At 39.7% G+C, this 15229-nt stretch overlaps 1 protein-coding gene across 2 annotated transcripts in view; it reads right to left on the minus strand.

Moving 5' to 3' along the window:
• Nucleotides 1–5161, minus strand: part of LAMA4 (laminin subunit alpha 4) — a 138006-nt gene extending 132845 nt beyond the window's left edge. The window contains exon 1 of one of the 2 annotated variants that reach the window (XM_037520257.2): nucleotides 4830–5161. In XM_037520257.2, coding sequence (XP_037376154.1) covers nucleotides 4830–5024 — 195 coding nt within the window. In that variant the 5' untranslated portion in view covers nucleotides 5025–5161. The remainder of the gene's footprint in view (nucleotides 1–4829) is intronic. The other variant, XM_037520256.2, reaches the window with a different exon arrangement.
• Nucleotides 5162–15229: the final 10068 nt, after the last annotated feature.

A 15229-nucleotide genomic window follows, 5' to 3' on the forward strand; every position in this document is an offset into this window, starting at 1 on the left:
ATGAAATTCCTATTTATCTGCAATTTTATAATGAATTATGTAGGATGGGCCAGGGATTCCTGTAGGTAATGCTGTTTTGGATTCTTGAGTACTAATCTCAATCAGGTGTTTCTAATTGTACACTATAGCACCTTGTGGAAGAAATACAATACAATATGTGTATAAAACAGAAATGGTATCCAAAAGAGCTCTGTAGTTAAAAATAAGATATTTCTATTTGGGAGATCAAGGGATATAATGGGAAAGGGTAATGGAATTTGGAAATTTTGGAAAAAGTATACTTATCATGTCCAGCTACCAATTTGCTCATCTGTAAAATGGGTATAATTTTCACCATTGAATATTAAAGAGGAGAATATATGTAGCTTCATAGGACAGAATAGAAGTCAGTAAGTGTTCATATTTTTTTCTTTCCTATATAAGTAGTCTAAAAACTAGTTATTAGACTGGATGGAAAAGGAAAGTTTTCTCAATTCTTTGGTAATCCTAAGATTTTAGGCAATTTAGCCAGTTACCTCATAGGCAATGCGTAAGTGGCCTTTGAGTGGCATTTTATATATCTTCATTTTAAGAAATTCCCAAAATTTCAGTAAAATAGTTCTACTGACCCAACCACCTTTTCCTAAACACCCCTGCACAGTTGAACTACTTTTGAAAGTTCCTTTCTTACTGTGCCAATTATCAGGTAGAGAGTCTGAGCAACTGTACCTGTTTCCATGCAAGCAAAAGGAGGTAATAACTATCCCAATCTCACTGAATTGTCACAAAGGTTAAAGACAGTAACTCATGGAGAGTGCTTAGAACATTAACTGGCGTGTGGTAAACACTGAATGAGTGTTAGCTCTAAGCCATGCTATTATTCTTCCCACTACCACTACTATATTTCAGTCTTTCTAAAATAATGTTTTCAAGGAACTTTTGGTATTTGTTGACTCTAGTTCAAGAGCAATAATTTTCCCACATTACCCCCATGGCATTTAACTTGTAGTCACTTTTATAGAGCATTCACCCGTGAGCTTTTTCATAGTAGCTTTACATATATTTTCCTTTCTTAGATTGCTGTCTTTCTGTCCTTCTGGAGCTGGCTTTACTGCTCTGCACATGGTAAGCTTCTAAACCTACTTATAGGGTGAATGTTAGGTGGACAAAATAGTGTCTCTATGCTGAGATTCAAGTCACCCAATTACACTGCTCAGCGGTAGTATAACGACAGCCTGGGCCAGTGCATGGAGACCTTCATGGGAGCCCACAGGGACTTTTCTCAAAGTAAGAGGACAAGACAAGGAAAAGGAAAACAGTGAAAGAAATCCGAACTATCTTTTAATAACCATTCTGCAATCCTTCAGTGACCAGGCGCTTATGTGTTGGGATGAGCAATCACATATCAATAATAAAAAAAGTCTAGAGGAACAGTTCCTCAGAACTAGTCTAGTTCGCAGTGATTTTTTAAAGCAAGTATATTTTTCTAGTGGAGGGTACATGTGCACATGTGGTGTGTGGAACACTGATTTTCTTGGAGGAAAGTGAGCAGCAGCAATATAATACCTTATCACATTACTAAGAGATAAATTCCTGTTTCCCCCCTCAGGGCAGTTTGTTGCACATTTTCAGTTATTTCCCCTATTTTCCCAATGATCCATCCAAGGCAGCCCTCCCCTGACTCCCACTCTGCTCTCCCAGCAGAGTCCCCTGTGCTCCTCCAGAGTCCCCGTGTGACTTCATTGCAGCCATGAAGCATCGACTGCTAACAGTGTTCTTGACCTTGCTTAACTTCTGCTTCCCTTTGATAACAAGAATGTCACTCCTCCCAAGGTTACTATGATAACTTCTCTTCCGGTGTGTGTGTATGTGTGTGTGTGTGGGGTCCTGTTTCCATCTCTGTCTCTGTACCTCCTTCCAGTCTTACGCATATGCAGATGAGATGACATTTTTCTCATTTTACTGGCTATCATGTGTAGGATGAAATGAAGACTGTCTTTTCTAAATTGTGAAATATCAGAATACTGAATAGACTTTTTAAAGCTGAGCTGCCTAATCTCTCCTTTTCCACCCCCGCCCTCTGAAAGATCATAAACTCTGCAATGATGGACTCAGTAAATTGCTTGTAAATAAGCAGAAGGTGGATAAATCTTTCCAATTAGCACAGAATTACCCATAGCCCCTTTTCAAATTTTTAGCATCCTGGGGGGAGTTGGCTTGCTATAGAAGGAAAGGTCAGCTGTGCTCTACCACAGTCTATTCATCGCATATTTCATGTATTTGTTCTTCTAACTCTCACAGCCAGAGGTGGAGAGAGGACTGCAGCCCTGCTGTGGAAGAGCTTGGGAGAGTCTTAGGAAGGCCTTCAGCCAAGTCCCTCCCACTGCTCCAGGCTTGCCTTATATTTTTTTCCTCCCCTTTGAAGGAGAATTGAAGAATAACCATTCATATAAATCCAAGCCAAATAAAATGCATGTATTTTTAGAATAGGCTTCCATGAACATCTCAAACCTCTAACGAATAATGTATTATGTGTGTTTGTGTTCTCACTTTCAAGATGTATATACATTGCTCTGAACCAATTCAGTAGAGAGGGTGTATGTACCATGTTATTAAAGCTCCACAAAGGTCTGGTTTAAGGTCTGCTTCCTGGCTGTAAAGGCATTAGCATTGCAGAGGGACCACAGGATAACTGGAGGTGTTATATGAAACTATGCTGTGGAAATATAATTACCTCAATCCCACCCTTTGCACATCATATACTTTGACCCTCCTGGAATGAATAATAACTTCTTTCTATTTCCTTAAACCAAAGACCTCAGCTGCCATTCTGACCCTATTAGACTCTGACACTATGACAAATTTAACTCACTATAGGACATTCTTTCTGGTTGGAAGGATATAGACAGAGATACAGCAACATTAAGTAAAATAGCACGATGAAAGTATGATTCTGAGAAGTATTTCCAAATAGGGGTTTCTTTTAGTCCAGTCAGCTCTATATTTTATAATAATATTAAAGTCACTTAAGATGTAACATTTATACTATGTCACGCACTGTGCTAATCACTCTATCTAGATTTTTAAAATCTAATTTAATCACAGTAATTATATCAAGTGAGTAGTAGACATCAAATAAGTTCTCTAAGTCCTTGTTTTTTCATCTGAAATTTGGGTATCTGTAACTTGGTCAAGAAATGGGTAAGTTAAACATCTAAAGTACTCTGCTTGCCACCTTTCCATTATTTCCCTGAACATATGATTATATAAGAAGTTGTCAGAGTCTCCTGTAATAAATTCAAGTTTCTTTACAAATCAAATAATTATTTTCTTCCTTTTCATGAAATGAGAGTTAAAAAGTTATGTGTGTGTGTTTTTAGAATTAGTAAATAAAAATACAGGTTGCTCAGATAAGTTGAATGTCAGATAAACAATAATTTTTTTTTGTATAAGTGCACCCCATGCAATATTTGAGACATTGTCAAAATTTAATTTGTTGTTGATCTGAAGTTCAAGTTAATTGGACATTTTGTATTGGATCTGCTCACCCTACCTTAAGTCAAGAATTTCATTCAGGGACTTTTCATGCTTAAGGCAACAGGTGGTGATACTGCTTCCTGGGGAAGAATTCCAGGGTTCTGTAGAAGCAATACCTTTCATTTCTGGAGTGTCTTCTAGTTCAGCTTCTCCCCATGACTGGGTATTATAGAGTTGGCCAGAAAACAGCCTTCAGCTTTCTCATGGAGGGTACATTTTGCACTACAGTGGGAGGTTGGTTTGCTTTGGCCCTACCCACTTTCCCATTCTGGAGGGAATGGGTAGGACTCACTCCTGGAGAAAGACCATCTTCATGATCTTTATTTTATCAATAATAATGAAAACTACAGTTATACTAACAATTAGTAGAATTAACAGTAAGTAATCCACATTTCAATGTTAGAAATGATGCCAAAACACATGACTGCTTTTGTCTTATAGTACTGTAACCATAGCTAGAGTGTGTGTGTGTGTGTGTATGTGTTTTGTTAGGTCAATTGCTCCTTCCTTTCCCATGAACTTAGGAGACTTCATTTTCCTCCTACTTAGCATCTCCCACGCACTAGACATGCTGTTGTCATTTTCGGCTCATGGGGCTCTTAAATCACTTACTTTAGATTTATCCTCCTTCACCCAATTTCCATACGCTTTCAACACAAAAACTATTGTAAAGTAGCCAAACAGCAGCTCTGGTATTATTGGCACCTCCGGGTCATTTTTTATTTTTTGGATGGGGCTTGATTTTCTTCCTAATTTCTTGCTTCTGAAATATAATGATTCCTGTCCATTTAAGATATCTGCTCTGCAGCTTCCTAACAGCTTCTTTCTTGAAGGAGCCTTGGGTGCTCCCTCCTATTGCAGAGGACTTTTGTTTAATTTGTGACAAAAGGACTGGTCCTGCCTTATTGTTCCCGCTGTCTTAACATCCCAGACACTTAGGAAGTCAGTGACAGCGCACACACAGAAGTGTGGCTTGACAAAAATAACTCTTCTGAGACATGCAAGTGGCAAAAGTCACAGGTGTGCGAGCAGCCCCAGTTGAGCCCCTGGACTGCCTGAGCTGACGCGGGACACGTGCACTTCTGCCAGCTTGAAGTGACAAATTCCAAAGCCTGCACGCTCAGCTCACAATATCCAAATCCAACTCGCAAAGTAAAACTATTTTAGGTTTCTGGACAGACCTAGTTAGGCAAAACTCTCAAAGAGGGTGGGGGAGGCGGGTAGGGGGAGTATGAGAGAGGGACCCCGAGCATGACACATACAGCCCTGGGCACTGAGGTGCCCCAGAAGGGTGACAATGGCAGACACTGTACCTCAGCGGCAGGCGGCAGGTTTCCGGGAGCAGAGTGGGGCTCGCTGGTCTCAGACGGGTCTTGTCTGCCTATGGCTGAGCTCCCTTCAATGTCAAAAGCAAAAGCATTGTCGTCCCCAGATGCCGGGCTGGAGCAGACAGCGCCCCAGAGGAGCCCCAGAGGCAGAAGTGAGCACCAGGCTGAGCTCAGAGCCATGTCCCCGCCGAAAGGTTTTTCCAGGCTTTGGCTCACTGTTCGCCCTCTTCGGCCCCGCCAGCGGTGCGGCTGTGCTTCGCTTGTTTTACCTTCTCGGTGCCTGCAGTATCCAGATGTGGGAGGGAACTCCAGAAAGCCCAGAGCAACTTAGTGTAAAAAGGGAGAGTGAGAGAGTCAGTGAGTGTCTCTCTCTCTCTCTCTCTCTCTCTCTCTCTCTCTCTCTCTCTCTCTCTCTCTCTCTCTCTCCAACCCCTACTTTCCCCTCCCTCTCTCCTCTCTCTGGCTCAAGAATATACAGATGGATGGAACTTAAAGCTGATCATCAAAGGCAGAAAGGGCTGGGCGAGCCCGCGAGCACGGTCACCCTCTTTCCCGGGGCGGGTCTGCACTGTCTGGCTTCCTTCCCACACCCATCTCACCACTCCCTTTATACCTTCCACTTCCAGCCCCTCCCAGTCCAGCCCGGTCTTGCAGACTGCAGGGCTGGCCCTTTTTTTTTGGCGTCTCCTCTCCTCTGAGTTGGGAACTCCTCCAAGGACCCCAGATGAATAGTCAACGTTGTGATTGCTTCCTCACAGATCTTATTCATTTAGCAAAGGTGCCAGATGTCTTATCTATATTTATATAGATATTTTCTGTGGCCCTGGGTAGTTTGCAGGAAAGTGGGTGGAAAAGGGATTCTAGGGGGCTGGAGCCAGAGATCAGTGATCTCAGATGACAGTGGGGAGAGCACCCACTTTCAGGAGCCAAGTTTCTCACTCTCTAGGGATGGGTGACTGCTCTCTATGCTAATGTCTTCTTTTGAGACTGGTTGGCCATCTCTCTTCCTCTCCACTGTCCTCACCCAGAGGGGCTGGGAGAAGAATATCTTTCAATACAGTGCTGGAAAATTACTTCATTACTCAAATGCATGAACTTTTATTTACAAAGAACATCTTGTTTTCATCCTAAAGAGGTGCTTTGTAAGGGACCCGGAACAAGGCTTGCAGTGTATGAGCATGTCAAATATACAGCCCACAGCCTCGACCGACCTCTTCCTCTTAGCCTGTAATTTCATGCCTACTACATCTGTCTAAGTCATGTAACCTTTCCAATACTTTGGGGGCAAAGTTGGGCTACAATTATGCTGGGGTGCTCTAGTGCTTAGTCAGGGGAAGCTACAACTGATAAGTACTCTGCTTCAGTTTTATTATGGAGCTTTAAATATGCCCCCTAGACCCAAGTAGAGGGTAAAAAGGACTAGATAAGACAATCATAAGATGAGACCCAAGTAAGTTTTGAGGTGTTTGAAATCAGGCAATTATGTAATAAAACATTTTCATAAAGCCTAATTGTTAACTATTTCTTTAGGATATATAATTCTATCTAAGGATAAACAAAACAACCATTATTATACCTACCATACTTATGTTACATTTACTTTATATATGTTATTTTAAGTCTGACAGCATTCCTGTAAAGTAGGATCCTTTCCTTTTGGCAGAAGAAGAAAGGGAGGTTCCGAGAGACTGAGATGTTTGCTCAATGTCACACAGCTGGTAGGAAGCAGAGCTGATTTTTGAATCTGTATCTCACTGATTCTAAAAACTACCTTTTACATCTATACCACTCGAACCTCATGATATAAAGCCACAAATTTGGAGACAGTAGAGATGGCACTCCCATTTTTTTTTTTTTAGTAGCTTCTGTGTCCAAAAACTTGTATAAATGATCTCATTTAATTTCACCTTCATTATAATCAAATGGGATAGTTACTGTTACACACATTTGGTGATGGGTAAGTGGGAGAAGTGCTTGTGGGCTCAGGTAAATCTGATGTTAAGTTTGCTGATTTTAAAGGATAAATTGGTATGTGTGATACAAAAGGCCAATGCTGGAAAAAGCAAAAAGTTCCCATATAGTCCAAAGTATATATAATATTTTCATTTAAGAAATAAAAAGTTTTGCAATGAACCATTTAGCTAAATTATGATCATTTTATTCCATATAAATAAGTTATCCACTATATTAAGTGGTAGAATTTAAAAATATATATTTGTTTGGCTTGGTTGGTTTTTAGAGACACTTATATTGGGATCTAAGATATCCAGACTCTGAAGAGTAAACAATGATGCCTGAGTATCCTGCTCTACTCTTCCTTTAAAAGAACTTCAAAAAGTAATAAATACTGGGCTTCCCTGGTGGCTCAAAGGGTTAAGACGCAACCTATGAAGCTGTCTGGAGCCTCTGCAGCACGTTTTATCCCCGGCAGGCCAGGGAGCAACACACATGGCACAGCAGACTTCTCCTGACTCACCCTTGCTCCCCTCAGCAGTGTACTTCAGTCAGTCTGCCTGTTCTGCTCCCCACTCTGTCTCTGGTGAATCCTCTCACCCCCCACACCTCTGGCCTGTACCCCAGCTCTAGTATGCATAAATGAATAAATCTTTTTAAAAAAGTAATAAATACTACTACTAATCATTATTATTATAATAATAATTGTATACATCATATTCTCCTTCAGATTTAGAACTTTCTAGCGCACAAAAACTGCTCACATTTGTTTTTTGAAGTAGTGCAACCTGTTCTTCATTAGCTGTCAATCACACACCTTTTATTTGATCCAGGACCTTTTTTCTGGCTCCCTCAGGATATGTTCAGGTTCTATGAGAGGACTGAGCAACGGGAGGAGGAATTATAATTGTCCAAGTCCTATGGATTTTAAATTTTTAATTAAATATGTGCTTCTGAATCATCCCTCTCATCATCTTTCTGAAGATACTATTATTACTTTAAAGGAAAAACAGCATAATAGATGGTATCATGGATTTTGTATGAAATAAAATAGGGTTTGGTCCTAGTTTTGTTTATTGTAGTTCTGGGAGCTTGATACATAACTTAGTCTCTGTGAATGTAAACAATTTCCTCATCTGTAAAATGGGGATAATGCAATGGCCAAGCTATGGAAACAGACTAAGTATCCCAAAACAGATGAGTGGATGAAGAAGGTGTGGTATATATGCATAATGGAATACTACTCAGCAATCAAGAAAGATAAACTCATGCCATTTGCACAATATGGATGGAGCTGAAAGGGCTTATGCTAAGTGAAAAGTCAGAAGGAGAAATAGGGGATGGTATGTGGAATACAGAGAAACCAAACAATGTGTCAGATAAAGCCAAACTTAAAAACTAACCCTTGAAACTGACTATAAGATGAGAGCTAAGCAGGAAGGGAGTAGAGTGGGTAGTAGGTAATCTGAGCGGGGAGATCCTGCACTTCCAAAATACAAACAACATTGTAAGTCAATGTTACCTCAATAATAATTTTTTTAAATATGGGGATAATGATGTTTCTTTCGCTGAGTTACTATGAGTAGTAAATGAAATAATACTAAAAAAGAAACATAGCTTGGCACATCACACTCAACATATATTATTTATCCTGTATTTTTTTAAAAGCTTAAAAAATAGAATAACTATTTTTAAAGAAGAAAAATAGCCACCTGTGTTTATCCTGTGGCTTGGGTAAGCTCCTGTTTGCTGAAAATAGTGGCACACATTTCTGACTAAAACTTGGGTCTTCCCTGCATTAACCATAAATCATAGAGCAAGGAGGGAAGGTGTGCAAGGAGAGCACGGCTTACTATTTTTCAGCAACTTACAAGGCAGTAGAACAAAGGGAATCATCTCTTCACCAAAAGGCCACCCCCAGACCATCAAAGGGTTCAGTGTGGGAGGATTATTTTTCTGCTAAAACTGCAATTGGGGAGTGTCTCCTGGGTGGCTGCTTTCTTATCACAACCCTCCCTCTCTCCATCTCCTGAGATGGGGCTGGGCTTTCACCAAGTACTTTCATGTCCATTATCTCCTTTGGGACTATCATTTACCCCGTGATCAAAGAAGTGCCGTTCCATCGATCCCCAATGCACAGAAGACGGCACTGATGTTCAGAGAGGTTCAGAGGGCTTGGGCCCTAAGCCAGTTAATATAAAATGAGGGCCCCACACTTTCTGATGCCCAGACCAATGTTTTCCCAACTAAACTAAGCTATGTTTAGTTCTGGTGGCTGCAGATCTAGTGGTTTGGAAGCTTTATCTGAAGAAGGTTTTGGAATTCCCTTCTGAGTCCCCTAATACATTTATCAGCAGATAAATATCAGGGCTGCCCACTCCCTTCAGCACTTGGCTGTTGGGCCTGTCCTCAGCATCCAAGTCCCTGGTGAGGGTGTTGCTAATGCATCCCATGTGCCCTTCTGTAAATAGAAAGTCATGTCAGAAGCTATTTTGAAATTTTAGGTGCTAATCTTGACATAACTTAGAGTTGTGGGGACTGTGTACTAGTGAAAATAATTTTGTGATGAGATTGGTCAGAAAAGCAAACATAAGCTATTCCCGGCCTTGAGGTCTCTATCTTACAATCAAGTGGCAGGAACATAAGGTAGAAGATGGTGTCTTTTCTTTTGCCCATACTACTCTCTACTCAGGCCTGCTTCTCTGTACATGACTTTGGTGAACGTTCGTTCAGGCTGTCTGAAGAAAAGCAATAAGCAAGAGTGTTAGAAAAGAACAGGATATTCTAAAAATTGTTCTTTCTGCTGTTAGTTTTCTCAGGATTTTGTTCAGAATGTGGCTAGTATGTGCCATCTATGCTTACCCTCCTGCCTATAATACTTGTCACAGCCTCATTGGGCTTTTAACACATGCCACCTTCATTCTTTCCACCCATTTATCCATCCATCCATCCATCCATCCATCCATCCATCCCACCCACCTGTTCATAAGTTTATTCACATATTTAATCAGCATTTATTGAACATCTCAGTATGGAAGATTAGAAGTTGAGGATAAAATGATAAAAACATGATTCAAACCATCAAGGAGTTCAGAGTCTAGAAGGACAGACTATAAGTAAACCCTGTCAGGAAAATACAGAGATCAATAGGAGTTCAAAGGGAAAGTCTAGACAGGCTGCTAATAAAACATAGAGTAAGCCTATACCTGGAACACCTAGGGGATGTCAAGGTAAGCTCCAGAAAAAGGGGCCACTGTGCTGAATCTCAGAGGCACAAATGATTCAGAGATCACAATGATTCAGAGATCAGATACCACCAGAGGGGTGAGAAAGATTTATGATCTCCAGTGGCTCTTTGAGCCCCCATGTTTACAGATCCAGTTCCAAACTTCAGGACCTATAGAGATAAGGCAGAAGAAAGGGCTTCTCAGCCTCCTGTTTTTTCAGGTCTACCCTGCGGTCCAAACTGGATGCAAAAGGGGATCCTGCCAAAACAAATCTGAACACCAGGGCACTGTTCAGTCATATTCACATCCTGAGCAAAAGCCTGGGAAGAAATAAAACATTTCATTAATATTTTTAAATTTAATTGTGGTCAGATCATTTAACAGGAGATCTACCCTCCAGTTTTGAAGTATGCAACACAGTTTTGTTGTTTATAAGCTTGGTGACATTCAGGGAAGGAGAACTTTTAGAACATCCATCCTTTCCTCCACTTCTGCTTATTGCTCCTCCTCAGTCGCCTGAAATTCCACCAGAGTCATTCATAGTGAAGAAGCATGGTCTGGCAAGAGAGATATGAGCTAAAGAGACACCATCTTCTACTTGCCTTCTTGCTACTTGATTGTCAGGTGGAGACCCCATGGCAGGGGCTAGCTTGCGCTTGCTTCTCTGACCAATCTTATCACAAAATTCTTGTCATTTTCCTTTAAATGAAGATATTGGAGCCCAGGAATGACATGATCATATTTGCATTTCAAGAATTAAAAATGTACCAGTTATAATAATTATAGTAAAATTGAAAATGGTTACTATCAAAAAAGTTAGGAAATAAAAGTCATCAGGAATTATACTACTCTGGGACAATGACTGACTTATAACACTGAAAATGCTTTGGTATATGTGCCAAATCTATATTAATGTATTCCATCTGTTTCTATATTTAATATATTCCTCATATATATTTTTTGTATATACAAGATATATTTTATATATTCCATCTAGTTTTTTTCTTGAAAAAATGAATCAAATCTTATGTCATGTTTTGTAACTTTTCTTCCAGGTCAAGGTAATTCCAATACATTTCTATGAATAGCTTCTAGAGTTTGCATTTGGGGAGGAATATAGAGGGTGGATGGTCCTGGACTGTAGGATAGCACTGAGCTCAGATACCAGTCGGAGGCTCTTTTCACACTGGCTCTGCCAGCCCTAAGGGCAGGGACTGTCCACACAAACAGTGGAGCTAAGGGAGAATTAGGGAATAATAATAGCAATAAGGCTGCCTGATCCAAGTGGCTTGACCTATTGAAGAAAGGGGTGAAAATGACAGAACAGAGAGAATTTCCTAACAAGCATTATTGACCCCTTTGGCTGTTGCTATTTCTTTGGCCTACTAGAATAATTACTACATCAGGCTAAAGGGAAGTGACTGATGCTCAACTGAATGTAATCAACAGAGAACAGAGGTGTCAACATCCATTAGCTCAGTCATGAGATCAATATAAAATAGGCGCTTCTGGGACTTAATGATAAAATGATATAATGAAGGAGAATTTTGCAGCATTCAAAATAGAAGGTCTGAGAAACTGGCTTTTTGTGTCCCACAGCCACCCCTTTCCAAAAGAACTGCTGTCACAGGGGTGGGGGTGCGAGCAGGATGGATGGCTGACATGTGTTCTAGCCTGCTTTGTGCGAGCAGCAAAAATCTTTCAAACGCCAATTTTGCAATTTTCAGTTTTCTATGCTTTGTGGATAGAGAAAATAAGAAATCAGATAAAAATTCCTGCCTTCATGAAGTTACTTTCTAATTGAAAGAAAGGTAGGCAAAAGAAAGAGAATAAGCAAGTAAGCAAGACAAACAGGTATGCATGAAATATAGTATGTCAAATGGTAAAAGCTGTTAAGAAAAGTAAGCAGGATAATGGGATAAAGAGAGAAGGCTGCAAATGTAGATGTTTGAATGAAGGTTAGAGGCTGAAAAGATGGAGGTAAAGCATATGTGGAGATAAAGTCAGAAAGTAGGGGTGAACCTTGAGATGATTATAAATAATTTGGCATGAGCCTTGAATTAGATGGGAAATAATTGGAGCATTCTGTGAAGAGGACTATCTTGATCTGACTTATTTTGTCTGCTGTGGAGAATAATTGTCTATAGGGGATGTGGGGAGAAAACAGAGACCATTTAAAGGCTATTACAATAGTACAGGTGAGATATGATGGTATTTTGGCCCAGGATGTTAACATTAGATATGAGAAGTCACTGAATTCCAGATTTATTTTGACTATAGTACCCATGAGATTTACTGGATATAGGAATGAATGAGAGTATAAAAGGACTCAAGGTCAGTGTTTATGTTTTTGGCCTGAGCAGACTTAAACAATGGACTTGTTATTGTTGAATAGAATGGAAAAGTAGAAGATGTTGGGGTAACAGAGATGATGAAGAGCTTACTTTTGAACAAGTGTTTCTGAGATATCTCTTAGAGCAAACTCTTACACTGTATATTTTTAGTTGTTTAAAAAGACTTAAAAACATTATATACCTATAATACATAATGCATAATGCACAAGGTATGGATTTTTATCCAGGGACCTATTAGTGTGAGACACTTTGGATAATATTGTGGGACATCCTTATTGTCTGGCAAGGGAGGTTTATAGTATGTAGGTAACAATTCAAGTCAATAGGTGTCCAAGATGAGCATTAATTGATTGTTTTCAGTACTTACAGCGGAAAGGAATACCTTTGAGTTCAATGAGAAGAGGAGGGATTAAAGATTTGAGGTGGATCTCCTTATAGGCATGGAAATGAAGTATGAGAAATTAGGTGGAGAATGGATATGGGAAGGGAATTTTAGGTCAATGAACAGCATACACACAGGCATGGAGTGGAAAACACCTGCAAATTCAGGTAAGGACAAGGGCAGACTGGTTGAAGCATTTTTTGTAAAGTTTATTTGGGTGAATAATGGGAGATAATATGGAAGAGACAGTTATGAGCCTGATTATTAGTTTACTACTGGAAAAGAGAGAGAATCACAGGGGAGATAATAAAGTTTAATCTGAAACCATATCACATATGCACTAAAGTGGAGACTGGAGAATGGGGGGTCAAGTTGGTTGCAATAACAGTCCAGCCTCAGGTGACAGAATATTGCTTATGAATTATCATTGTGTCCTCTGAACACAACTCTCCCCACAAGGGCAATCCAGGCACAGTGCAGTGAAACCAATGTTTCTTTTAAACAGGTGGATTTTAGCCTGAATGGAGTCAGTTGCTACTCTAAAAGGAGAAGGATTGGCTGGGAAAACAAGCAGTGATTGATACTTGTGTTTCTCAGCCAAAACATAGTCACCAGTTTAACAAACAACAGCAGTTGGCTTCTCTGCACTTGTTATGGTATTCTATAGACAACAGAGGATTTTAGCATCACTATAATCATCAACTTACCTTTCTTTTGTCTAGTTTTCACTGGAACACATTATTTTATAGTAAGAGTAATGATATTAATATTACTAGTAATAATAACAACAAAAGTTTATGTTTCCTGTGTGCCTGGGATTATCCAGACAATGATGTGGATTGTTATTTTACCCTCACACACATTCTATGAGACAGGAATACTCCCTATTAGAGAATGAAGTAACTTCCCAAGATCATACCACTGTCAAGCAGAAAAGTTTAACGGTACAAAAGATAATCTGAATCTATAGGCTAGGTTTTTAACAACTACATTGAACTTCTCTTTTAATAAAATGACTACAGCTGACAAATTTATAGAAAATCAATCCAGTCATTTAATATTCAGAAGTTATAACTTAATTATAGACACTTTATTATCAATGTCCATTATCAATGTCCTAGAGGCTGCTAACCAGGCAATCACATGGTCAAGGTTTCATCACTGACCTAAGACAACATCTGGACATTCACTAGAAACCCCATCTAAACACTTAGCATCATACAGATAACCCATAGCTGCAACTAACCTGTCCTTAATTACTTGGCTCTTACAGCCAAAAGTAATTTTAATATGAATCATGTCCCTAATTGACTCAAGTCAGAGCTGCGATGTAAGGCTACAAGGAGAGCAGCATTCAAAATTGCTGTCCATCAGATATTGAGAAGCAATTACTTATTCTTAAATTGATATTCATTAGGAAAAAAAATACCAGTGGAAAGAAGTTGATTATGGGATAGGAGGAGAGAAGGGGGTATAGTTCAAATATATATTTGAAATATATATATATATATATATATACACACACACACACATTTCTTTATTAAACAACTGAATGAAAGTGAAGGTTTGTTCTTTCTCTTTCTTTATGGACTGAGATATCTGAGAACAGATAATTTAAAGATTGGGCTTACTGTGAATAAGGCTTGGATTCTAGGGAAGTGATCTGGGTGAATATGACTATAAACCAAAGACCTTGAAATAAATGTTTCTTCCATCTGGTTCATGACATTCTTGTGTTTAGTTCAGCTGGACAGACTTTGGGAAAGATCCAGCAGGATTTTTAACCTGGTGTTATAATGAGTGATGACTAGCAGTGCCATGGAGAGCCTGGGAAAGAACACAAGGGGGAGAAAAGGCCTTTGACTGAGGGCTGGAGACATGGAGTTCTCATTCCAGGGTTGCCACAGGATAGTCACAGCCTTGAGTTAGTGTATTAACTCCACGACCTTTATTTTCCCCTCTATAAAATGAAAAATAAGATGAGCCTGGAGTCCTTTTTGGTTTTCAGGGCTCTCAAGCTCTAGGAAACTTGTTCTAGCCGGGAGCAAATGGATGACGTAGAAAGCATGACCAATTCCACACCTGTCCCTGCAGTAATAATTAAACCCAGGGTCTGGTGTAGTGTACCTGAGGCTTTATTTTAGTTGCCTCAGGAAAGCTGGTGGATAGTTCATGTAACAAATCATGTGCAACAAAGGGAGAGAAATGAGTTATTATTTTAAACTTTGTCAGATTCAGAACTGTAGGCCAGAAAAGAAATAATGCCTCTGGAAACCACAAAAGGAAAACAATTTGGAAATTTGTCTCCTGTCCTCAATTCACCCTTCTATTAAACAGCTCTTCACTGGCCTTTCTTAGCACAGTAAGTGATGGAATCATGTAGTGCTGGAGATGGAAAAAGACCTGGAAATTACTCAGAACTCTGCAACAGGAAATTATGACTCTACTGTCAGAAAAGGGTGGTTGCTC

The sequence above is a fragment of the Talpa occidentalis genome, unplaced genomic scaffold (assembly GCF_014898055.3).
Source record: "Talpa occidentalis isolate TD23 unplaced genomic scaffold, MPIMG_talOcc4v2.1 talOcc4.2, whole genome shotgun sequence".
NCBI lineage: Eukaryota > Metazoa > Chordata > Mammalia > Eulipotyphla > Talpidae > Talpa > Talpa occidentalis.